The 27,674-nt window shown below is 46.3% G+C and overlaps 1 protein-coding gene across 1 annotated transcript in view; it reads right to left on the minus strand.

The window, feature by feature from the left end:
• Window positions 1–213: 213 nt before the first annotated feature.
• LOC123733378 (calphotin-like) overlaps window positions 214–27,674 on the minus strand; it is a 56,031-nt gene continuing 28,570 nt past the window's right edge. Inside the window, exons 6-7 of the mRNA XM_045712784.1 lie at window positions 4,947–5,093; window positions 214–349 (exon numbers count right to left, since the gene is read on the minus strand). Coding sequence (XP_045568740.1) covers window positions 266–349; window positions 4,947–5,093 — 231 coding nt within the window. The 3' untranslated portion in view covers window positions 214–265. The remainder of the gene's footprint in view (window positions 350–4,946; window positions 5,094–27,674) is intronic.

The following is a 27,674-nucleotide window of genomic DNA, read 5'->3' on the forward strand; positions in this document are numbered from 1 at the left end:
GAGAGGGAGAGAGGGAGGGAAGAGGGCTACTTGCCTTGGTTACAGAGAGAAGGGACAGGAAGAGAAGAGGGCTACTTGCCTTGGTTACAGACAGAAGGGACAGGAGGAGAGGAGGGCTACTTGCCTTGGTTACAGACAGAAGGGACAGGAAGAGAAGAGGGCTACTTGCCTTGGTTACAGAGAGAAGGGACAGGAAGAGAAGAGGGCTACTTGCCTTGGTTGCACAGGGAGCCATAGAAGCCGGACAGACAGTCACAGTGACCAGTCACATGATGGCACGAGCCAGAGCTGTGGACACACTGTGGACATGCCTGGCTACAGCGGTGCCCATAGAACCCAGGAGAACAGACTAAGGAGAGGAGAGAGAGGAGAGGAGAGGAGAGGAGAGGAGAGGAGGAGGAGGAGGAGGAGAGAAAGAGGGACACAAATAAAACTCTAATCATTCCAGTTATTCCTATCGTTTGAAACAGAATGACTAAACAGTCAGGACAATCATGAAAGACCATTTAATCTAATGCATTAATGTATTAAAGCAGTTTAACAAATACAACTATGAATAAGAAGTAATTTTCAAGTACATTTCCTTTTTAAACATCACTGTCAGTTCTATTCAAAAGTACAAGATAATCAAATATTGTTTTGCAATTTACTTTTCTGGCGTGGTAAAGCCAAGACTAACGCATCTGATATATCTAACAAGATACCGAGGAAGCATTGTACTGGCACCACCATCCATTTTACTGTTCTAACATACCGGGGAAGTATTGTACTGGCACCACCATCCATTCTACTGTTCTAACATACCGGGGAAGTATTGTACTGGCACCGCCATCCATTCTACTGTTCTAACATACCGAGGAAGCATTGTACTGGCACCACCATCCATTCTACTGTTCTAACATACCGAGGAAGCATTGTACTGGCACCGCCATCCATTTTACTGTTTTAACATACCGAGGAAGCGTTGTACTGGCACCGTCATCCATTCTACTGTTCTAACATACCGAGGAAGCGTTGTACTGGCACCGCCATCCATTTTACTGTTCTAACATACCGGGGAAGCATTGTACTGACTAAAATGTACTGGCACCACCATCCATTTTACTGTTTTAACATACCGGGGAAGTATTGTACTGGCACCACCATCCATTCTACTGTTCTAACATACCGAGGAAGCATTGTACTGGCACCGCCATCCATTTTACTGTTTTAACATACCGAGGAAGCATTGTACTGGCACCGCCATCCATTCTACTGTTCTAACATACAGAGGAAGCATTGTACTGGCACCGCCATCCATTCTACTGTTCTAACATACCGGGGAAGCATTGTACTGGCACCGCCATCCATTCTACTGTTCTAACATACCGAGGAAGCATTGTACTGGCACCGCCATCCATTCTACTGTTCTAACATACCGAGGAAGCATTGTACTGGCACCGCCATCCATTCTACTGTTCTAACATACCGGGGAAGCATTGTACTGGCACCGCCATCCATTCTACTGTTCTAACATACCGTGGAAGCATTGTACTGGCACCGCCATCCATTCTACTGTTCTAACATACCGAGGAAGCATTGTACTGGCACCGCCATCCATTTTACTGTTTTAACATACCGAGGAAGCGTTGTACTGGCACCGTCATCCATTCTACTGTTCTAACATACCGAGGAAGCGTTGTACTGGCACCGCCATCCATTTTACTGTTCTAACATACCGGGGAAGCATTGTACTGACTAAAATGTACTGGCACCACCATCCATTTTACTGTTTTAACATACCGGGGAAGTATTGTACTGGCACCACCATCCATTTTACTGTTTTAACATACCGAGGAAGCAATGTACTGGCACCACCATCCATTCTACTGTTCTAACATACCGAGGAAGCATTGTACTGGCACCGCCATCCATTCTACTGTTCTAACATACCGAGGAAGCATTGTACTGGCACCGCCATCCATTCTACTGTTCTAACATACCGAGGAAGCATTGTACTGGCACCGCCATCCATTCTACTGTTCTAACATACCGAGGAAGCATTGTACTGGCACCGCCATCCATTCTACTGTTCTAACATACCGAGGAAGCATTGTACTGGCACCGCCATCCATTCTACTGTTCTAACATACCAAGGAAGCATTGTACTGGCACCGCCATCCATTCTACTGTTCTAACATACCCGGGGAAGCATTGTACTGGCACCGCCATCCATTCTACTGTTCTAACATACCGGGGAAGCATTGTACTGGCACAACCATCCATTCTACTGTTCTAACATACCGAGGAAGCATTGTACTGGCACCACCATCCATTCTACTGTTCTAACATACCGGGGAAGCATTGTACTGGCACCGCCATCCATTCTACTGTTCTAACATACAGAGGAAGCATTGTACTGGCACAACCATCCATTCTACTGTTCTAACATACCCGGGGAAGCATTGTACTGGCACCACCATCCATTCTACTGTTCTAAACACAATACATTTGACTAAATACTATCCACTATATTCAATAACACTGCAAAGACATCAGGGAACAAAATAACTGGCTTGCTAGTCAGTCTGTATTCTTGTTTGTCAATCCTGTCTCCACCTCTCACGTTATCGTCATTGATCTTCATTTAAAACCTTGATTGGCTTTCATAGCCCTTTAGACTGAGTGGTTGTGTCTGTCCACCTTGTCTCTTAGTAATGAAGACAACAGGTCTGAGTGGTTAAGTCTGTCCACATTGTTTCTTAGTAATGAAGACAACAGGTCTAACAGAGGGACATGAATCATCTCTAAACAGACACATGGCATGTGTGATTGTGTCTCCCTCTCTGTTAAATTCCACTTTAATCACGGCCCAGACAGACACACACGCCATGTGGCCCACACTTCACTCCCAACTCTCCACTTCTCTCGCTGTTTAAATTCCACTTTGTCTGATGTTTACAGGTTTGCCCTGTGAAGATCACAGCTAATCAGTGAATTGAGCCAGAGAGAAGCCCCAGCAGAGAACAGAAGATACAAGAGAATCCTAGGCGGCCAAGACTCCCAAGACCCCAAGCCACTCAGAGGGAGAGACAGGGTATAAAAGCCACAGTCTTCCAGCCAATCAGCACTCCGTGGGGTTAATAACATAGAGATACATAGAGGAAACCCTCCCCCACTCCCAATCAGAGCCCGGGGAGAGGCAGGGAACACACTCCTACCCTCACTCTGTGGGACTGACGAGGCTCAGACAAGGGACTACGAGGCTGAGACAAGGGACTGACGAGGCTGAGACAAGGGACTGACGAGGCTGAGACAAGGGACTGACGAGGCTGAGACAAGGGACTACGAGGCTGAGACAAGGGACTGACGAGGCTGAGACAAGGGACTGACGAGGCTGAGACAAGGGACTGACGAGGCTGAGACAAGGGACTACAGGCTCAGACAAGGGACTACGAGGCTGAGACAAGGGACTACGAGGCTGAGACAAGGGACTGACGAGGCTCAGACAAGGGACTACGAGGCTCAGACAAGGGACTACGAGGCTGAGACAAGGGACTGACGAGGCTCAGACAAGGGACTACGAGGCTCAGACAAGGGACTACGAGGCTCAGACAAGGGACTACGAGGCTGAGACAAGGGACTGACGAGGCTCAGACAAGGGACTACGAGGCTGAGACAAGGGACTGACGAGGCTCAGACAAGGGACTACGAGGCTCAGACAAGGGACTACGAGGCTCAGACAAGGGACTACGAGGCTGAGACAAGGGACCACGTCCTAAATAGCAGCCTATTCCCTACACTGCCTTCAGAGAGTCTTCAAACCCGTTTACCTTTTTCCCACATTTGACATTTGTGTTGTTGTTGTTACAGCCTGAATTAAAAACATGGATTACATTGATATTCTGTCTCACTGGTCTATACAGAATAACACATAATGTCAAAGTGGAATTATGATTTTAGACATTTTTTTTTAATTTATTTTTTACAAATGAATAAAAAATGAAAAGCTGAAATGTCTTGAGTCAATTAGTATTCAACTCCTTGGATATATCAAGCCTAAACGAGTTCAGGAGTAAACATATGCTTAACAAGTCTTAAAAAGTGTTTAACATGATTTTTAAATGACTATTCCATCTCTGTATCCCACAAAATTATCTGTAAGGTCCCTCCTGTTTGCAATAAGGCACTAAATTAAAACCGTAACAAATGTGGCAAATTAACTTTACGTCCTAAATACAAAGTGTTATATATTTAGAGCAAATTCAAACAACACATTACTCAGTACAACTCTTCATATTTTCAAGCACGGTGGTGGCTGCATCATGTTATGGGTATGCTTGTCATCATTAAAGGACTAATGAGTTTATATTGTTATGAAAAAAAAACGGAATAGAGTTAAAGCACAGGCAAAATCCTAGAGGAAAACCCCTTGGTTCAGTCTGCTTTCCAACAGAAACTGGGAGACAAATTCACCTTTCAGCAGGACAGTAACCTAAAACACAAGGCCAAATACAGACTGGAGTTACTTACCAAGACGACATTGAATGTTCCTGAGTTGATTAGTTACAGTTTTGACTTAAAAATCACCTTGAAAATCTACGGCAAGAACTGAAAATGGCTGTCTAGCAACGATCAACAACCATCATGTTATGCGTATAATAATAATAATAATACTCAAATAATAATACTCAAATAATAATACTCAAATGAGTAACAACAATTAACCCAGGTGCTAGTTAGGGTTAAAGGTCAAGGTACATGTGACCCCGGTGGCTCAGTTGGTAGAGCATGGTGTTTGCAACGGCAGGGTTGTGGGTTCGATTCCCACTGGGGACCAGTACTTTTTTTTTCTTAAATAAAAAATAAATAAAAAAATATATGAAATGTATACATTCACGACTGTAAGTCGCTCTGGATAAGAGCGTCTGCTAAATGACTAAAATGTTAAATGTAAATGTACATACTTCTCTTGCAGGAGGTCCCTCTGTACCCCGGGGAACAGAAACAGGCGCCGTCCTCAGGTGAGCACGATCCTCTATTCTGACAGGAACAAGTGACGGAGCAGTTTGGACCCCACAACCCCTGAGGACACACACTGTCACACCGGATACCTGTGTACACACACACACACACACACACACACACAATCAGAACCCCTGAGGACACACACTGACACACCGGATACCTGTACACACACACACACACACACACACACACACACACACACACACACACACACACACACACACATACACACACACACACACACACACACACACACACACACACACACACACACACACTCAGAACCCCTGAGGACACACACTGACACAGTGGATACCTGTAGGGCTGGGGAGTAGGGAGTAGGGCTGGGGAGTAGGGCTGGGGAGTAGGGAGTAGGGCTGGGGAGTAGGGAGTAGAGCTAGGGAGTAGGGAGTAGGGCTAGGGAGTAGGGAGTAGGGCTAGGGAGTAGGGAGTAGGGCTGGGGAGTAGGGCTGGGGAGTAGGGAGTAGGGCTAGGGAGTGGGCTAGGGAGTAGGGAGTAGGGCTAGGGAGTAGGGCTAGGGAGTAGGGCTAGGGAGTAGGGCTAGGCAGCAGGGCTGGGGAGTAGGGGAGTAGGGCTAGGCAGTAGGGCTAGGGAGTAGGGAGTAGGGCTAGGGAGTCGGGCTCACGAAGTAGGGAGTAGGGCTAGGGAGTCGGGCTAGGGAGTAGGGACTAGGGCTAGGGAGTCGGGCTAGGGAGTAGGGAGTAGGGCTAGGGAGTAGGGCTGGGGAGTAGGGGAGTAGGGCTAGGGAGTAGGGCTGGGGAGTAGGGAGTAGGGCTAGGGAGTAGGGCTAGGGAGTAGGGCTAGGGAGTAGGGCTGGAGAGTAGGGCTAGGGAGTCGGGCTAGGGAGTAGGGAGTAGGGAGTCGGGCTAGGGAGTAGGGAGTAGGGCTAGGGAGTAGGGAGTAGGGCTAGGGAGTCGGGCTAGGGAGTAGGGCTAGGGAGTAGGGAGTAGGGCTAGGCAGTAGGGCTAGGGAGTCGGGCTAGGGAGTAGGGCTAGGGGAGTAGGGCTAGGGAGTAGGGAGTAGGGCTAGGGAGTAGGGGCTGGGGAGTAGGGCTAGGGGAGTAGGGCTAGGGAGTAGGGCTAGGGGGTAGGGCTGGGGAGTAGGGCTAGGGAGTAGGGCTAGGGAGTAGGGAGTAGGGCTAGGGAGTAGGGCTGGGGAGTAGGGCTAGGGAGTAGGGCTAGGGAGTAGGGCTAGGGAGTAGGGCTAGGGGGTAGGGTTAGGGAGTAGGGCTAGGGAGTAGGGCTAGGGAGTAGGGCTAGGGAGTAGGGCTGGGGGGTAGGGCTGGGGAGTAGGGCTAGGGAGTAGGGAGTAGGGCTGGGGGAGTAGGGCTAGGGAGTAGGGCTAGGGGGTAGGGCTGGGGAGTAGGGCTAGGGAGTAGGGCTAGGGAGTAGGAGCTAGGGGGTAGGGCTGGGGAGTAAGGCTAGGGAGTAGGGCTAGGGAGTAGGGCTAGGGAGTAGGGCTAGGGAGTAGGGGAGTAGGGCTAGGGAGTAGGGCTGGGGAGTAGGGCTAGGGAGTAGGGCTAGGGAGTAGTGCTAGGGAGTAGGGCTAGGGGGTAGGGCTGGGGAGTAGGGCTAGGGAGTAGGGCTAGGGAGTAGGGCTAGGGAGTAGGGCTAGGGGGTAGGGCTGGGGAGTAGGGCTAGGGAGTAGGGCTAGGGGAGTAGGGTTAGGGGGTAGGGCTGGGGAGTAGGGCTAGGGAGTAGGGCTAGGGAGTAGGGCTAGGGAGTAGGGCTAGGGGTAGGGCTGGGGGAGTAGGGCTAGGGAGTAGGGCTGGGGAGTAGGGCTGGGGGAGTAGGGCTAGGGGAGTAGGGCTAGGGAGTAGGGCTAGGGAGTAGGGCTAGGGAGTAGGGCTGGGGAGTAGGGCTGGGGAGTAGGGCTAGGGAGTAGGGCTAGGGAGTAGGGCTAGGGAGTAGGGCTAGGGAGTAGGGCTAGGGAGTAGGGCTGGGGAGTAGGGCTAGGGAGTAGGGATGGGGAGTAGGGCTAGGGAGTAGGGCTAGGGAGTAGGGCTAGGGAGTAGGGCTAGGGAGTAGGCTAGGGAGTAGGGCTAGGGGTAGGGGCTAGGGAGTAGGGGAGTAGGGCTGGGGAGTAGGGCTAGGGAGTAGGGCTAGTGAGTAGGGCTAGGGAGTAGGGCTAGGGAGTAGGGCTAGGGGGGTAGGGCTGGGGAGTAGGGCTAGGGAGTAGGGCTAGGGAGTAGGGCTAGGGAGTAGGGCTAGGGAGTAGGGGCTAGGGGGTAGGGCTGGGGAGTAGGGCTAGGGAGTAGGGCTAGGGAGTAGGGAGTAGGGCTGGGGAGTAGGGCTAGGGAGTAGGGCTAGGGGGGTAGGGGCTGGGGAGTAGGGCTAGGGAGTAGGGCTAGGGAGTAGGGCTAGGGGGTAGGGCTGGGGAGTAGGGCTAGGGAGTAGGGCTAGGGAGTAGGGCTAGGGGGTAGGGCTAGGGGGTAGGGCTGGGGAGTAGGGCTAGGGGAGTAGGGCTAGGGAGTAGGGCTAGGGAGTAGGGGCTAGGGAGTAGGGCTAGGGAGTAGGGCTAGGGGAGTAGGGCTAGGGGGTAGGGCTGGGGAGTAGGGCTAGGGGAGTAGGGCTAGGGAGTAGGGCTAGGGGTAGGGCTGGGGAGTAGGGCTAGGGAGTAGGGCTAGGGAGTAGGGCTAGGGGGTAGGGGCTGGGGAGTAGGGCTAGGGAGTAGGGCTAGGGAGTAGGGCTAGGGAGTAGGGCTAGGGGAGTAGGGCTAGGGAGTAGGGCTGGGGAGTAGGGCTGGGGGAGTAGGGCTAGGGAGTAGGGCTAGGGAGTAGGGCTAGGGAGTAGGGGCTAGGGGGTAGGGCTGGGGAGTAGGGCTAGGGGAGTAGGGCTAGGGAGTAGGGCTAGGGAGTAGGGCTAGGGAGTAGGGCTGGGGGTAGGGGCTGGGGAGTAGGGCTAGGGAGTAGGGCTAGGGAGTAGGGGAGTAGGGCTAGGGAGTAGGGCTGGGGGGGTAGGGCTGGGGAGTAGGGCTAGGGAGTAGGGCTAGGGAGTAGGGCTAGGGAGTAGGGCTAGGGGGTAGGGCTGGGGAGTAGGGCTAGGGAGTAGGGCTGGGGAGTAGGGCTGGGGAGTAGGGCTAGGGAGTAGGGCTATGGGGGTAGGGCTAGGGAGTAGGGCTGGGGAGTAGGGCTAGGGAGTAGGGCTAGGGGGTAGGGCTAGGGAGTAGGGCTAGGGAGTAGGGCTAGGGAGTAGGGCTAGGGAGTAGGGCTAGGGGAGTAGGGCTGGGGGAGTAGGGCTAGGGAGTAGGGCTGGGGAGTAGGGCTAGGGGAGTAGGGCTAGGGGAGTAGGGCTGGGGAGTAGGGCTAGGGAGTAGGGCTAGGGAGTAGGGCTGGGGAGTAGGGCTGGGGAGTAGGGCTAGGGGAGTAGGGCTGGGGAGTAGGGCTAGGGAGTAGGGCTAGGGAGTAGGGCTAGGGAGTAGGGCTAGGGAGTAGGGCTAGGGGTAGGGCTAGGGAGTAGGGAGTAGGGCTGGGGTTTTCTTTATTTTTTACTGTTTTCTACATTGTAAAACGATGAAATAACACATATGGAATCATGTAGTAACCAAAAAATGGTTAAACAAATCAAAATCTATTTTATATTTGAGATTCTTCAAAAGTAGCCACCAAAGCTTTTGCTGTTTGTCCAGGAAGGAGAGTGCTGCATCAGATGACCTGGCCTCCACAATCACCCGACCTCAACCCAATTTGAGATGGTTTGGGATGAGTTGGACCACAGAGTGAAGGAAAAGCAGCCAAACAAGTGCTCAGCATATGTGGGAACTCCTTCAAGACTGTTGGAAAAGCATTCCTCATGAAGCTGGTTGAGAGAATGCCAAGAGTGTGGTGTGCAATGCTGTCATCAAGGCAAAAAGGTGGCTACTTTGAAGAATCTAAAATCTGAAATATATTTAGATTTATTTAACACTTTTTTTTGGTTAATAAATGATTCGATATGTGTTATTTCATAGTTTTGATGTCTTCACTATTATTTTACAATGTAGAAAATAGTTTAAAAAAAGAGTAGGTGTGTCCAAACTTCTGACTGGTACTGTACATAGACAGCAAAGCAAACATGAAGATGGATACACAAACCCTTCTATCCCTCTGACCCTCTACTCTGAGCAGCAAAGCAGAAACACTGTATCCAGTGAGGTCCTTCTGTTCTAAAAATAGTCCGTCCCCCCCCTCCATTGGAGTTATCGAGTACTCTCCCCCCCCCAAAAAAAAATCATGAGAGTACTTGAACAGTGGAAGAAAATATCAAATGCTCATCCCAAAAGACACCCACAAATCATCCTTTCATGCTCCTCCAGCCTTTCCCTCTGTTCCAGAGAGAGAGAGAGAGAGAGACAGCTCATTTGAGATGTACTTTGACAGAGAAGAGAGAGCCTCAGAGAGCAGAGCAGCTGGGATATATGACCATTAAAACCACATTAAGGGCAATACTTTTGAATTAAAGAACAGCTAATCTCTCTGGGGGGGGGGGGGCAATCCTCACACAGTATAGTACAGTACCTGGATACCCTTTGAGGGGGAGGCAGAAGGGCGAGGAGAGGTGGTGGTGGTGGTGGTGGAGGAAGAGAGGAAGAGAGGTGAGTTAGTCAGAAACAGTCCTTTGAGGGGGAGAGTCAAGAGGGCTAAGGGATGGTGAGGGGAGGGAGGATGGGAAGGAAGGCAGAAAGGGAGGGTGTTAGTCGAGAACATGCAGACTGAACTTCAAAGTGAGGCTTGATTCAGAGACTGTTCGGTTCTTTCTAGACCCGGCAGAATAAGGCATGCATCTTAAATTAAACCCTATTCCCTTTATAGTGCACTGCTTTTGACAAGGGCCGCTAGGGACTATGAAGGGAATAGAGTGCCTGACCAGGGCCCCTAGGGACTATGAAGGGAATAGAGTGCCTGACCAGGGCCCCTAGGGACTATGAAGGGAATAGAGTGTCTGACCAGGGCCCCTAGGGACTATGAAGGGAATAGAGTGTCTGACCAGGGCCCCTAGGGACTATGAAGGGAATAGAGTGTCTGACCAGGGCCCCTAGGGACTATGAAGGGAATAGAGTGTCTGACCAGGGCCCCTAGGGACTATGAAGGGAATAGAGTGTCTGACCAGGGCCCCTAGGGACTATAAAAGGAATAGAGTGTCTGACAAGGGCCCTTAGGGACTATGAAGGGAATAGAGTGTCTTTTGACCAGGGCCCCTAGGGACTATGAAGGGAATAGAGTGTCTGACCAGGGCCCCTAGGGACTATGAAGGGAATAGAGTGTCTGACTAGGGCCCCTAGGGACTATGAAGGGAATAGAGTGTCTGACCAGGGCCCCTAGGGACTATAAAAGGAATAGAGTGTCTGACAAGGGCCCCTAGGGACTATGAAGGGAATAGAGTGTCTGACCAGGGCCCCTAGGGACTATAAAAGGAATAGAGTGTCTGACCAGGGCCCCTAGGGACTATGAAGGGAATAGAGTGTCTGACCAGGGCCCCTAGGGACTATAAAGGGAATAGAGTGTCTGACCAGGGCCCCTAGGGACTGTGAAGGGAATAGAGTGTCTGACCAGGGCCCCTAGGGACTATGAAGGGAATAGAGTGTCTGACCAGGGCCCCTAGGGACTATGAAGGGAATAGAGTGTCTGACCAGGGCCCCTAGGGACTATGAAGGGAATAGAGTGTCTGACCAGGGCCCCTAGGGACTATAAAGGGAATAGAGTGTCTGACCAGGGCCCCTAGGGACTATGAAGGGAATAGAGTGTATTTTGACCAGGGCCCCTAGGAACTATGAAGGGAATAGAGTGTCTGACCAGGGCCCCTAGGGACTATGAAGGGAATAGAGTGTCTGACCAGGGCCCCTAGGGACTATGAAGGGAATAGAGTGTCTTTTGACCAGGGCCCCTAGGGACTATGAAGGGAATAGAGTGTCTGACCAGGGCCCCTAGGGACTATGAAGGGAATAGAATGTATTTTGACCAGGGCCCCTAGGGACTATGAAGGGACTAGAGTGTCTGACCAGGGCCCCTAGGGACTATGAAGGGACTAGAGTGTCTGACCAGGGCCCCTAGGGACTATGAAGGGAATAGAGTGTCTGACCAGGGCCCCTAGGGACTATGAAGAGAATAGAGTGTCTTTTGACAAGGGCCCCTAGGGACTATGAAGGGAATAGAATGTCTTTTGGGTCACAGGCATGGAGTGGCTCGCTCTCTTTATTGTCAGCCAACAAATTCAGAGAGAACATGCCTCTTTGAGCCTCATCATGACAAACACAGACCCTTCGACAGGCTGGCAAGGGAGGAGAGGAGGGAGGAGAGGGAGAGGAGGAGGAGAGGAAAGAGAGGAAGCCAGTGTCAAGTCTCTTCAGAGGAGGGTTAGAGGTCCCACCACCCAATTAGAGCTGAGCAACACACACACACACACACACACACATGCAAATTCATCTAAAAAGGAATTATTTATTTTCATATTCCAGCTGTGCTATTTTATCACAAGGTTAAGCCCTTCCAATGGCGAGGTTATAATATGATAACTCCATAAGCTGCTGTAGCCTGGTGTAGCTGCTGTAGCCTGGTGTAGCCTGCTGTAACCTGGTGTAACCTGGTGTAGCTGCTGTAGCCTGGTGTAGCTGCTGTAACCTGGTGTAGCCTGCTGTAACCTGGTGTAACCTGGTGTAGCTGCTGTAGCCTGGTGTAGCTGCTGTAACCTGGTGTAGCTGCTGTAGCCTGGTGTAGCCTGGTGTAGCCTGGTGTAGCTGCTGTAGCCTAGTGTAGCCTGCTGTAACCTGGTGTAGCTGCTGTAACCTGGTGTAGCTGCTGTAGCCTGGTGTAGCCTGGTGTAGCTGCTGTAACCTGGTGTAGCCTGGTGTAGCCTGGTGTAGCTGCTGTAGCCTGGTGTAGCCTGCTGTAGCCTGGTGTAGCCTGGTGTAGCCTGGTGTTGCTGCTGTAGCCTGGTGTTGCAGCTGTAGCCTGGTGTAGCCTGTTGTAGCCTGGTATAGCATGGTGTAGCCTGGTGTAGCTGCTGTAGCCTGGTGTTGCAGCTGTAGCCTGGTGTAGCTGCTGTAGCCTGGTGTAGCTGCTGTAACCTGGTGTAGCCTGCTGTAACCTGGTGTAGCCTGCTGTAACCTGGTGTAGCCTGGTGTTGCAGCTGTAGCCTGGTGTAGCCTGGTATAGCATGGTGTAGCCTGGTGTCGCTGCTGTAGCCTGGTGTTGCAGCTGTAGCCTGGTGTAGCTGCTGTAGCCTGGTGTAGCTGCTGTAGCCTGGTGTAGCTGCTGTAACCTGGTGTAGCCTGGTGTAGCTGCTGTAACCTGGTGTAGCTGCTGTAACCTGGTGTAGCCTGGTGTAGCTGCTGTAGACTGGTGTTGCTGCTGTAGCCTGGTGTAGCTGCTGTAGCCTGCTGTAGCCTGGTGTAGCCTGGTGTAACCTGGTGTAGCTGCTGTAGCCTGGTGTAGCTGCTGTAGCCTGGTGTAACCTGGTGTAGCTGCTGTAACCTGGTGTTGCTGATGTAGCCTGGTGTAGCTGCTGTAGCCTGGTGTAGCCTGGTGTTGCAGCTGTAGCCTGGTGTAGCCTGGTATAGCATGGTGTAGCCTGGTGTAGCTGCTGTAGCCTGGTGTAGCCTGGTGTTGCAGCTGTAGCCTGGTGTAGCCTGGTATAGCATGGTGTAGCCTGGTGTAGCTGCTGTAGCCTGGTGTTGCAGCTGTAGCCTGGTGTAGCTGCTGTAGCCTGGTGTAGCTGCTGTAGCCTGGTGTAGCTGCTGTAACCTGGTGTAGCCTGGTGTAGCTGCTGTAACCTGGTGTAGCTGCTGTAACCTGGTGTAGCCTGGTGTAGCTGCTGTAGACTGGTGTTGCTGCTGTAGCCTGGTGTAGCTGCTGTAGCCTGCTGTAGCCTGGTGTAGCCTAGTGTAGCCTGGTGTAGCCTGGTATAACCTGGTGTAGCTGCTGTAGCCTGGTGTAGCTGCTGTAGCCTGGTGTAGCTGCTTTAACCTGGTGTTGCTGATGTAGCCTGGTGTAGCTTCTGTAACCTGGTGTAACCTGGTGTAGCTGCTGTAACCTGGTGTAGCTGCTGTAACCTGGTGTAACCTGGTGTAGCCTGGTGTAGCTTCTGTAGCCTGGTGTAGCTGCTGTAGCCTGGTGTAGCTGCTGTAGCCTGGTGTAACCTGGTGTAGCTGCTGTAACCTGGTGTAGCTGCTGTAGCCTGGTGTAGCTGCTGTAACCTGGTGTAGCCTGCTGTAGCCTGGTGTAGCCTGCTGTAACCTGGTCTAGCTGCTGTAGCCTGGTGTAGCCTGGTGTAGCCTGGTGTTGCAGCTGTAGCCTGGTGTAGCCTGGTATAGCATGGTGTAGCCTGGTGTAGCCTGGTGTAGCTTCGGTAGCCTGGTGTAGCTTCTGTAACCTGGTGTAGCTGCTGTAGCCTGGTGTAGCTGCTTTAGCCTGGTGTAGCTTCTGTAACCTGGTGTAGCTTCTGTAACCTGGTGTAGCTGCTGTAGCCTGGTGTAGCTGCTGTAGCCTGGTGTAGCTGCTGTAGCCTGGTGTTGCTGCTGTTACCTGGTGTAGCTTCTGTAACCTGGTGTAGCTGCTGTAGCCTGGTGTAGCTTCTGTAACCTGGTGTAGCTTCTATAGCCTGGTGTAGCTTCTGTAACCTGGTGTAGCTGCTGTAGCCTGGTGTAGCTTCTGTAGCCTGGTGTAGCTTCTGTAACCTGGTGTAGCTTCTGTAACCTGGTGTAGCTGCTGTAGCCTGGTGTAGCTGCTGTAGCCTGGTGTAGCGTCTGTAACCTGGTGTAGCTGCTGTAGCCTGGTGTAGCTGCTGTAACCTGGTGTAGCCTAGTGTAGCCTGGTGTAGCTGCTGTAGCCTAGTGTAGCCTGGTGTAGCCTAGTGTAGCCTGGTGTAGCCTAGTGTAGCCTGGTGTAGCTGCTGTAGCCTAGTGTAGCCTGGTGTTGCAGCTGTAGCCTAGTGTAGCCTGCTGTAGCCTAGTGTAGCCTGGTGTAGCTGCTGTAGCCTAGTGTAGCCTGGTGTAGCTGCTGTAGCCTGCTGTAGCCTAGTGTAGCCTGGTGTAGCTGCTCTAGGTGACACCCTGATACATGCTTCTGACTCAGTGTGAAGTCACTATGTTAGAGGAGGAAGGGCTAATAGCAGGAGACGACCTCGTTTACAAGACGCGATGGCGCGCGTGTGGTCTCCCAGGGCTTACCCTGACATGTTGTTTATTATATCTCTCAGCAAGTCAACATTATCTCTCTCTCTGTAGGTAGGGATTCTTTCTCCCCCACTCTTTCCACTTCTCTCTGTACTGTATCTCTTCTCTTTCTCAATCGTGATCTCTCCCTTTCTCGCTCTCTATTGCTCTGTCCATTCACAGATCCCCCTCTCTGTCACTCTCCAGGTTAATGCTACCCTCTCTGTCACTCTGCAGGTTAATACTACCCTCTCTGTCACTCTCCAGGTTAATACTACCCTCTCTGTCACTCTCCAGGTTAATACTACCCTCTCTGTCAGTCACTCTCCAGGTTAATACTACCCTCTCTGTCACTCTCCAAGTTAATACTACCCTCTCTGTCACTCTCCAGGTTAATACTACCCTCTCTGTCACTCTCCAGGTTAATACTACCCTCTCTGTCACTCTCCAAGTTAATACTACCCTCTCTGTCACTCTCCAGGTTAATATGTCCCTCTCTGTCACTCTCCAGGTTAATACCACCCTCTCTGTCACTCTCCAGGTTAATACTACCCTCTCTGTCACTCTCCAGGTTAATACTACCCTCTCTGTCACTCTCCAGGTTAATGCTACCCTCTCTGTCACTCTCCAAGTTAATCCTACCCTCTCTGTCACTCTCCAGGTTAACTACTACCCTCTCTGTCACTCTCCAAGTTAATACTACCCTCTCTGTCACTCTCCAGGTTAATACTACCCTCTCTGTCACTCTCCAGGTTAATGCTACCCCCTCTGTCACTCTCCAGGTTAATAGGTCCCCTCCTCTTGTCCTGTATGTCTCTCTCCAGTGAGGTCCCCTCCTCTTGTCCTGTGTGTCTCTCCATCCTCATCTCCACCCAGCTAGCCTCATAGTTCTATCCTGTTCCCTCCTGTCCCTGTCCTCAGTGTGTCTCTCCACATGCAGGTCCTCTCAGCCACCAGGCCTGCACTCTGCTAAGCCCGTCTGAGTTGGGGAGCACTCAGCCCTCCCTCAGCCCTCCAGCCCTGCTGCACCCTGGTGACTCAATTAACCCAGACAGATGGCCTAGACTCTCCAAACCTGTACAGTGTTCAGAATGTGAGATCCCTCCCTCCCTCCCCTCCCCTCCCCACCACCCTTCCTTCTCTCCTCCCTGCCTCCCTCCCTCTCTCTTTCCTTTCCTCCCCTTTATCCTTCCTTTCCTCCCCATCACACTTCCTTCTCTCCTCCCTGCCTCCCTCCCTCTCTCTTTCCTTTCCTCCCCTTTATCCTTCCTTTCCTCCCCATCATCTTTCCTTCTCTCCCCCTGCCTCCCTCCCCTCCCCATCATCCTTCCTTCTCTCCTCCCTGCCTCCCTCCCTCTCTCTTTCCTTTCCTCCCCTTTATCCTTCCTTTCCTCCCCATCATCCTTCCTTCTCTCCTCCCTGCCTCCCTCCCTCTCTCTTTCCTTTCCTCCCCTTTATCCTTCCTTTCCTCCCCATCATCCTTCCTTTCCTCCCCTTTATCCTTCCTTTCCTCCCCATCATCCTTCCTTCCTTCCCATCATCCTCCCTCCCTCCCCATCATCCTCCCTCTCTCCCTCCTTCCTTCCCTATTGGTATGGGCTCCTCAGAACATATAATAACAGTCAATAGGCCCTGAGCTCAGGAGGTGGAGTAGAGCAGAACAGAGAGGACCACTGAGACCCGGCAGCAATGACCTTTATACTCAATCCATTCCTCTCCTCTGTCTCCACTTACTATTTCCCTGAACTGAGATATGGTCCACTGCTATCCTGAGTCCTACCTATCTCCCTGAGTCCACTGCTATCCTGAGTCCTACCTATCTCCCTGTACTGAGACATGGTCCACTGCTATCCTGAGTCCTACCTATCTCCCTGAGTCCACTGCTATCCTGAGTCCTACCTATCTCCCTGTACTGAGACATGGTCCACTGCTATCCTGAGTCCTACCTATCTCCCTGTACAGAGACATGCTCCACTGCTATCCTGAGTTGTACTTATCTCCCTGTACTGAGACATGGTCCACTGCTATCCTGAGTCCTACCTATCTCCCTGAGTCCACTGCTATCCTGAGTCCTACCTATCTCCCTGTACTGAGACATGGTCCACTGCTATCCTGAGTCCTACCTATCTCACTGAGTCTACGGCTATCCTGAGTCCTACCTATCTCCCTGAGCCCACTGTTATCCTGAGTCCTTCCTATCTCCCTGAGCCCACTGTTATCCCGAGTCCTTCCTATCTCCCTGAGTCCACTGCTATCCTGAGTCCTTCCAATCTCCCTGAGTCCACTGCTATCCTGAGTCCTACCTATCTCCCTGTACTGAGACATGGTCCACTGCTATCCTGAGTCCTACCTATCTCCCTGAGTCTACGGCTATCCTGAGTCCTACCTATCTCCCTGAGCCCACTGTTATCCTGAGTCCTTCCTATCTCCCTGAGCCCACTGTTATCCCGAGTCCTTCCTATCTCCCTGAGTCCACTGCTATCCTGAGTCCTTCCAATCTCCCTGAGTCCACTGCTATCCTGAGTCCTACCTATCTCCCTGTACTGAGACATGGTCCACTGCTATCCTGAGTCCTACCTATCTCCCCTGAGTCTACGGCTATCCTGAGTCCTACCTATCTCCCTGAGCCCACTGTTATCCTGAGTCCTTCCTATCTCCCTGAGCCCACTGTTATCCCGAGTCCTTCCTATCTCCCTGAGTCCACTGCTATCCTGAGTCCTTCCAATCTCCCTGAGTCCACTGCTATCCTGAGTCCTACTTATCTCCCTGTACTGAGACATGGTCCACTGCTATCCTGAGTCCTACCTATCTCCCTGAGTCTACGGCTATCCTGAGTCCTACCTATCTCCCTGAGCCCACTGTTATCCTGAGTCCTTCCTATCTCCCTGAGTCCACTGCTATCCTGAGTCCTTCCTATCTCCCTGAGTGCACTTCTAAGGAGAGAAGGCCAGTCCCATATGGGCTGCTACACAATTTTTTTTTTATTTCTGTCCCAATCCATTTAGGCTATTAAATGGACCTCCCAGGTACGTCTTGGCCAACAGGCCATGATGAATAATTGTGAATATCTAGATTATAGACACTATTTACTGCACATACCCTCTTATTTGTTCTGTACATAGCATGGAACACTTCATAGCTTAATAAAAATGGAGAACTTTATTAATAAATATGTTTAAGGTCAAATAAACCATAACTGATTAAAATACATTGCTCCTACAGATCCAGTATTCTAACCGTTTAGGCTTCTACACTACAGATCCCAGTATTCTAACCGTTTAGGCTTCTACACTACAGATCCAGTATTCTAACCGTTTAGGCTTCTACACTACAGATCCCAGTATTCTAACCGATTAGGCTTCTACACTACAGATCCAGTATTCTAACCGTTTAGGCTTCTACACTACAGATCCCAGTATTCTAACCGTTTAGGCTTCTACACTACAGATCCCAGTATTCTAACCGTTTAGGCTTCTACACTACAGATCCAGTATTCTAACCGTTTAGGCTTCTACACTACAGATCCCAGTATTCTAACCGTTTAGGCTTCTACACTACAGATCCAGTATTCTAACCGATTAGGCTTCTACACTACAGATCCCAGTATTCTAACCGTTTAGGTTTCTACACTACAGATCCCAGTATTCTAACCGTTTAGGCTTCTACACCACAGATCCAGTATTCTAACCGTTTAGGCTTCTACACTACAGATCCAGTATTCTAACCGATTAGGCTTCTACACTACAGATCCCAGTATTCTAACCGTTTAGGTTTCTACACTACAGATCCCAGTATTCTAACCGTTTAGGCTTCTACACCACAGATCCAGTATTCTAACCGTTTAGGCTTCTACACTACAGATCCCAGTATTCTAACCGATTAGGCTTCTACACTACAGATCCCAGTATTCTAACCGTTTAGGCTTCTACACTACAGATCCCAGTATTCTAACCGTTTAGGCTTCTACACTACAGATCCAGTATTCTAACCGTTTAGGCTTCTACACTACAGATCCCAGTATTCTAACCGTTTAGGCTTCTACACTACAGATCCAGTATTCTAACCGTTTAGGCTTCTACACTACAGATCCCAGTATTCTAACTGTTTAGGCTTCTACACTACAGATCCCAGTATTCTAACCGATTAGGCTTCTACACTACAGATCCCAGTATTCTAACCGTTTAGGCTTCTACACTACAGATCCCAGTATTCTAACCGTTTAGGCTTCTACACTACAGATCCCAGTATTCTAACCGTTTAGGCTTCTACACTACAGATCCCAGTATTCTAACCGTTTAGGCTTCTACACTACAGATCCCAGTATTCTAACCGTTTAGGCTTCTACACTACAGATCCCAGTATTCTAACCGTTTAGGCTTCTACACTACAGATCCAGTATTCTAACCATTTAGGCTTCTACACTACAGATCCAGTATTCTAACCGTTTAGGCTTCTACACTACAGATCCCAGTATTCTAACCGTTTAGGCTTCTACACTACAGATCCCAGTATTCTAACCGTTTAGGCTTCTACACTACAGATCCCAGTATTCTAACCGTTTAGGCTTCTACACTACAGATCCCAGTATTCTAACCGTTTAGGCTTCTACACTACAGATCCAGTATTCTAACCGTTTAGGCTTCTACACTACAGATCCCAGTATTCTAACCGTTTAGGCTTCTACACTACAGATCCCAGTATTCTAACCGTTTAGGCTTCTACACTACAGATCCCAGTATTCTAACCGTTTAGGCTTTTACACTACAGATCCAGTATTCTAACCGTTTAGGCTTCTACACTACAGATCCCAGTATTCTAACCGTTTAGGCTTCTACACTACAGATCCCAGTATTCTAACCGTTTAGGCTTCTACACTACAGATCCAGTATTCTAACCGTTTAGGCTTCTACACTACAGATCCCAGTATTCTAACCGTTTAGGCTTCTACACTACAGATGCAGTATTCTAACCGTTTAGGCTTCTACACTACAGATCCAGTATTCTAACCGTTTAGGCTTCTACACTACAGATCCAGTATTCTAACCGTTTAGGCTTCTACACTACAGATCCAGTATTCTAACCGTTTAGGCTTCTACACTACAGATCCAGTATTCTAACCGTTTAGGCTTCTACACTACAGATCCAGTATTCTAACCGTTTAGGCTTCTACACTACAGATCCAGTATTCTAACCGTTTAGGCTTCTACACTACAGATCCCAGTATTCTAACCGTTTAGGCTTCTACACTACAGATCCCAGTATTCTAACCGTTTAGGCTTCTACACTACAGATCCCAGTATTCTAACCGTTTAGGCTTCTACACTACAGATCCCAGTATTCTAACCGATTAGGCTTCTACACTACAGATCCCAGTATTCTAACCGATTAGGCTTCTACACTACAGATCCAGTATTCTAACCGATTAGGCTTCTACACTACAGATCCCAGTATTCTAACCGTTTAGGCTTCTACACTACAGATCCCAGTATTCTAACCGTTTAGGCTTCTACACTACAGATCCCAGTATTCTAACCGTTTAGGCTTCTACACTACAGATCCCAGTATTCTAACCGTTTAGGCTTCTACACTACAGATCCCAGTATTCTAACCGTTTAGGCTTCTACACTACAGATCCAGTATTCTAACCGTTTAGGCTTCTACACTACAGATCCCAGTATTCTAACCGTTTAGGCTTCTACACTACAGATCCCAGTATTCTAACCGTTTAGGCTTCTACACTACAGATCCCAGTATTCTAACCGTTTAGGCTTCTACACTACAGATCCCAGTATTCTAACCGTTTAGGCTTCTACACTACAGATCCCAGTATTCTAACCGATTAGGCTTGTTTACTGTTGTTATAGTGACCTTTTGTCCTTCATTACCCACCCTAACTCATTGAGTGTGCTAACTGTAAAGGTCTGAAATGTGTTCATTATTTTGTGTTTTACTTAATTAATTTTTTTAATACCCTGAAGCTTTGTTTTTTTTGTCAACGTGACCCTTTACCTACTTCCCCAGAATCAGATTAACTCTTGGATACCATTTGTATGTTTCTGCGTGCAGTTTGAAGAAATTCGCTAACTAGTGTTAAAAAAAATAAGGTAATATTGCAGATAGATTGTGGCTTCTATCAATGTAATTGTCTGCATCATTTTCAATACCCCTTAGACAATATATTCACTATATACAGAGCATTTCGGTATTCAGACCCCTTGACAAAACTCCACATTTTGTTACGTTACAGCCTTATTCTAAAATTGATATAAAAAAAAGAACAATTTCCTAATAAATCTACACACAATACCCCATAATGACATCACAATACCCCATAATGACATCACAATACCCCATAATGACATCACAATACCCCATAATGACATCACAATACCCCATAATGACAAAGCAAAAACAGGTTTTTAGAAATTCTTTCACATTTATGAAAAATGTACAACTGAAATATCACATTTACATATGTATTCAGTCCCTTTACTCTGTACTTTGTTGAAGCACCTTTGACAGCGATTACAGCCTCAAATTGTCTTGGGTATGACGTTACATGCTTGGTACACCTGTATTTGGGGAGTTTCTCCCATTCTTCTCTGCAGATCCTCTCAAGCTCTTACAGGCTGGATGGGGAGCATCGCTGTACAGCTATTCTCAGGTCTCTCCAGAGATGTTCGATCGGGTTCAAGTCCAGGCTCTGGCTGGGCCACTCAAGGACATTCAGAGACTTATCCCAAAGTCACTCTTTCGTTGTCTTGGCTGTATCCATAGGGTCGTTGTCCTGTTGGAAGGTGAACCTTCGCCCCAGTCTGAGGTCCTGAGTGCTCTGGAGCAGGTTTTCATCAAGGATCTCTCTGTACTTTGCTCCGTTCATCATTGCCTCGATCCTGACTAGTCTCCCGGTCCCTTCCCCTGAAAAACATCCCTACAGCATGATGCTGCCACCACCATGCTTCACCGTAGGGATGGTGCCAGGTTTCCTCCAGATGTGATGCTTGGCAATCAGGCCAAAGAGTTCCATCTTGGTTTCATCAGACCAGAGAATCTAGTTTATCATGGTCTGAGAGTCATTGGGGGCATTTTGGCAAACTCCAAGCGGGCTGTCATGTGCCTTTTACTGAGGAGTGGCTTCCGTCTGGCCACTCTACCATAAAGGCCTGATTGGTGGAGTGCTGTAGAGATGGTTGTTCTTCTGGAAGGATCTCCCATCTCCACAGAGGAACTCTGGAGCTCTGTCAGAGTGACCATCAGGTTCTTGGTCACCTCCCTGACCAAGGTCCTTCTCCCCCGATTGCTCAGTTTGGCCGGGCGGCCAGCTCTTAGGAAGAGTCTTGGTGGTTCCAAACCACTGTGTTCTCTACGGACAATTCCTTCAACCTCATGGCTTGGTTTTTGCTCTGACATGCACTGTCAACTGTGGGACCTTATATAGACAGGTGTGCGCCTTTCCATATCATGTCCAATCAATTGAATTGACCACAGGTGGACTCCAATCAAGTTGTAGAAACATCTCAAGGATGATCAATGGAAACAGGATGCGCCTGAGCTCAATTTTGAGTCTCATAGCAAAGGGTCTGAATTACTTATGTAAATAAGGTATTTCTGTTTAAAATGTTTAATACATTTGCAAAAAAAAATCCCCCCAAAACTGTTTTCACTTAGTAATTATGGTGCATTGTGTGTAAATTGATGAGGGGGAAAAAACAATGTAATCAATTTTAGAATAAGGCTGTAACGTAACAAAATGTGGAAAAAGTGAATGGGTCTGAATACTTTCCGAATGCACTGTATATATAAAATATATATTTTTTTTTATATATTTACCTGTATTATTTTCCCCTAACCCTACCATCCAACCCCTAATTGGAGTAAACTAATGGACGACAACACTTTGGCTTCTATTTCCTGCTTATACATAATATATACAGTACCAGTCAAAAGTTTGGACTCATTCCAGGGTTTTTCTTAATTTTTTAGAATTTTCCACATTGTAGAATAATAACATATATAATAACATATATATCCATACAGTAACATATATATACTCTACACATACAGTAACAGATATATACTCTACACATACAGTAACATATATATCCATACAGTAACATATATATACTCTACACATACAGTAACAGATATATACTCTACACATACAGTAACATATATATACTCTACACATACAGTAACATATATATCCATACAGTAACATATATATACTCTACACATACAGTAACAGATATATACTCTACACATACAGTAACATATATATCCATACAGTAACATATATATACTCTACACATACAGTAACAGATATATACTCTACACATACAGTAACATATATATCCATACAGTAACATATATATACTCTACACATACAGTAACATATATATACTCTACACATACAGTAACATATATATCCATACAGTAACATATATATACTCTACACATACAGTAACATATATATACTCTACACATACAGTAACATATATATCCATACAGTAACATATATATACTCTACACATACAGTAACATATATATACTCTACACATACAGTAACATATATATCCATACAGTAACATATATATACTCTACACATACAGTAACAGATATATACTCTACACATACAGTAACATATATATCCATACAGTAACATATATATACTCTACACATACAGTAACAGATATATACTCTACACATACAGTAACAAATATATCCATACAGTAACAGATATATCCATACAGTAACATATATATACTCTACACATACAGTAACATATATATCCATACAGTAACATATATATACTCTACACATACAGTAACAGATATATACTCTACACATACAGTAACAGATATATCCATACAGTAACATATATATACTCTACACATACAGTAACAGATATATACTCTACACATACAGTAACATATATATCCATACAGTAACATATATATACTCTACACATACAGTAACAGATATATACTCTACACATACAGTAACATATATATCCATACAGTAACATATATATACTCTACACATACAGTAACAGATATATACTCTACACATACAGTAACAAATATATCCATACAGTAACAGATATATCCATACAGTAACATATATATATATATATATATATACTCTACACATACAGTAACATATAAATACTCTACACATACAGTAACATATATATCCATACAGTAACAGATATATCAGTACAGTAACATATATATCCATACAGTAACAGATATATCCATATAGTAACATATATATATATATATACTCTACACATACAGTAACAGATATATACTCTACACATACAGTAACATATATATCCATACAGTAACAGATATATACTCTACACATACAGTAACAGATATATACTCTACACATACAGTAACATATATATCCATACAGTAACATATATATACTCTACACATACAGTAACAGATATATACTCTACACATACAGTAACATATATATCCATACAGTCTAGATAAGACCTATTATTTAGCCGTGGGAGGCTGGAACACAAGAGACTGTTAAAATGGAGATACTTCTAGGTATTGGTCCTGAGGGAAATGAATAGGGTAGTAGACTGCTAAAACTGACAGACTTCTAGGTATTGGTCCTGAGGGAGATGAATAGGGTAGTAGACTATAAAAACTGACAGACTTCTAGGTTTTGGTCCTGAGGGAGATGAATAGGGTAGTAGACTGTTAAAACTGACAGACTTCTAGGTTTTGGTCCTGAGGGAAATGAATAGGGTAGTAGACTGTTAAAACTGACAGACTTCTAGGTTTTGGTCCTGAGGGAAATTAATAGGGTAGTAGACTGTTAAAACTGACATACTTCTAGGTTTTGGTCCTGAGGGAAATGAATAGGGTAGTAGACTGTTAAAACTGACATACTTCTAGGTTTTGGTCCTGAGGGAGATGAATAGGGTAGTAGACTGTTAAAACTGACAGACTTCTAGGTTTTGGTCCTGAGGGAGATGAATAGGGTAGTAGACTGTTAAAACTGACAGACTTCTAGGTTTTGGTCCTGAGGGAAATGAATAGGGTAGTAGGCTGTTAAAACGGAGAGACGTCTAGGTTTTGGTCCTGAGGGAAATGAATAGGGTAGTAGACTGTTAAAACTGACAGACTTCTAGGTTTTGGTCCTGAGGGAGATGAATAGGGTAGTAGGCTTGTCTAGTTTCAATGACACACTGAGAAGTTACAGAGTTTGCTAATGTATGACAGCGGAGGTAATATTATATTGGAGAGGTATGTTGAGTTGTGATTTAACCATTCGTTGCTATATAATTCATCAAGTGAATCATTCAAATGGTCGTGTATCACCACCGACAGCCAGAGGCAATTTAAACATCATTACAGACATGTGTGTGTGTGTGTGTGTGTGTGTGTGTGTGTGTGTGTGTGTCTGTGTGTGTGTGTGTCTCTGTGTGTGTCTGTGTGTGTGTGTGTGTGTGTGTGTGTGTGTGTGTGTCTGTGTGTGTGTCTGTGTGTGTGTGTGTAATTTAAACATCATTACAGACGTGTGTGTGTGTGTGTGTGTGTGTGTGTGTGTGTGTGTGTGTGTGTGTGTGTGTGTGTGTGTGTCTGTGTAATTTAAACATGATTACAACCCACGTTTCAAGTGAGTTAAATTAGATCACGATTCCTCCCATCTCTAAGCATTTCTATCACGCAGGCTCAAAGCACAAACAAACAACACCTTTTAATTACCAGAACATTACTTAGACACACACACACACACACACACACACACACACACACACACACACACACACACACACACACACACACACACACACACACACACACAGGCCTGGCTACTACCTACTTAAACTAATTACTTTGTACTAATCATACTAAATACTGTATACTAATCATATTACATACTGTATACTAATCATACTACATACTGTGTACTAATCATACTACATACTGTGTACTAATCATACTACATACTGTATACTAATCATACTACATACTGTGTACTAATCATACTACATACTCTGTACTAATCATACTACATACTGTGTACTAATCATACTACATACTGTATACTAATCATACTACATACTGTATACTAATCATACTACATACTGTGTACTAATCATACTACATACTGTGTACTAATCATACTACATACTGTGTACTAATCATACTACATACTGTATACTAATCATACTACATACTGTATACTAATCATACTACATACTGTGTACTAATCATACTACATACTGTGTACTAATCATACTACATACTGTGTACTAATCATACTACATACTGTGTACTAATCATACTACATACTGTATACTAATCATACTACATACTGTATACTAATCATACTACATACTGTGTACTAATCATACTACATACTGTGTACTAATCATACTACATACTGTATACTAATCATACTACATACTGTATACTAATCATACTACATACTGTGTACTAATCATACTACATACTGTATACTAATCATACTACATACTGTGTACTAATCATACTACATACTCTGTACTAATCATACTACATACTGTGTACTAATCATACTACATACTGTGTACTAATCATACTACATACTGTATACTAATCATACTACATACTGTATACTAATCATACTACATACTGTGTACTAATCATACTACATACTGTGTACTAATCATACTACATACTGTGTACTAATCATACTACATACTGTGTACTAATCATACTACATACTGTGTACTAATCATACTACATACTGTGTACTAATCATACTACATACTGTATACTAATCATACTACATACTGTATACTAATCATACTACATACTGTGTACTAATCATACTACATACTGTGTACTAATCATACTACATACTGTATACTAATCATACTACACACTGTGTAAACTTCTTCCATTTAAGAATGATGGAGGCCACTGTGTTCTTGGGGACCTTAAATGCTGCAGAAATATTTTGGTACCCTTCCTCAGATCAGTGCCTCGAAACAATCCAGTCTTGGAGCTTTACGGACAATTCCTTCGACCTCGTAGCTTGGTTTTTACTCTGACATGTACTGTCATCTGTGAGACCTTATATAGACAGGTGTGTACCTTTCCAGATCATGTCTAATGAATTGAATTTACCACAGGTGGACTCCAATCAAGTTGTAGAAACATCTCAAGGATGATCAATGGAAACAGGATGCGCCTGAGCTCAATTTCGAGTCTCATAGCAAAGGCTCTGAATACTGATGTAATAAATAAGGTCGTTTTGTTTTCTTTTTTAATACATTTGCAAAAATGTCAAAATAACTTGTTTTCGCTTTGTCATTATGGGGTATTATGTGTAGATTACTGAGAATGTGTATTTATGTAATCCATTTTAGAATAAGGCTGTGACGTAACAAAATGTGGAAAAACCTCAAGGGGTCTGAATACTTTCCGAAATGCCCAGACTCCCAAGACAGTCTCTGTAACGAGTGTCGTACGGAGTGGACCAAGGCGCCGCGGGTTGAGTGCTCATCTTAACTTTTACTGAACACTTAACAAAACAAAACAAGAAAACGATCGATCGAACAGTCTTGCAGGCTACACACACACACACAGCTATGCAAAAACAACTTCCCACAAAAGGACAGGTGAAAAAAACAGGGCTACCTAAGTATGACTCCCAATCAGCAACAACGATGTACAGCTGTTCCTGATTGAGAGCCATACGAGGCCAAAAACAAAGAAATACACAACATAGAAACACCATAGAAATACAAAACATAATACAAAACCCCGACAACACAAAACAAACACATCCCCTGCCACGCCCTGACCAAACTACAATAACAAATAACCCCTTATACTGGTCAGGACGTGACATTCTCTAGTAGTTCTGAGCGATTAACAGAAATTTCGGGAGGGTTTCGAATATTAAACTATTTGACCAACCATGGTTCAAGTACTTACATTTATTTTAATTTTATTTATAAAATAAAAAAATAAAAATATATTTTATAAATATTATTTGAAATAATTTTTCATATTATTATTACTTTTTTTTAATATAATTGTGAGTACAACACAGTTTCTCTAGAGAGAAATCAAATCATTCTCTAGAGAAATCATGACAAGACCTATATGGGATGCTGGGCTGAAGGGAGTTGTAGTTTTCATTAAGCAAATACTCAACCTAGTTCAACACACAAAAAAAATGTGGTATTTAACTACAATGACCATAATCTATTGCGCCCATGTTCTTTCCCTGCCCAGACAGAGATGGATACACTTTTACGCCTGTCACTTTAAGTTAGATACACACAGACCGCATATGCTGCCGCATGAGAGAGAGGGACAGAGACACAAGGAGAGAGAGAGAGGGACAGAGACACAAGGAGAGAGAGAGACCTGTCCCTCTGTATCCTACCATAGTGCTGACCTGTCTCTCTGTATCCTACCATAGTACTGACCTGTCTCTCTGTATCCTACCATAGTACTGACCTGTCTCTGTATCCTACCATAGTACTGACCTGTCTC

Source organism: Salmo salar, unplaced genomic scaffold, assembly GCF_905237065.1.
Source record: "Salmo salar unplaced genomic scaffold, Ssal_v3.1, whole genome shotgun sequence".
Lineage (NCBI taxonomy): Eukaryota > Metazoa > Chordata > Actinopteri > Salmoniformes > Salmonidae > Salmo > Salmo salar.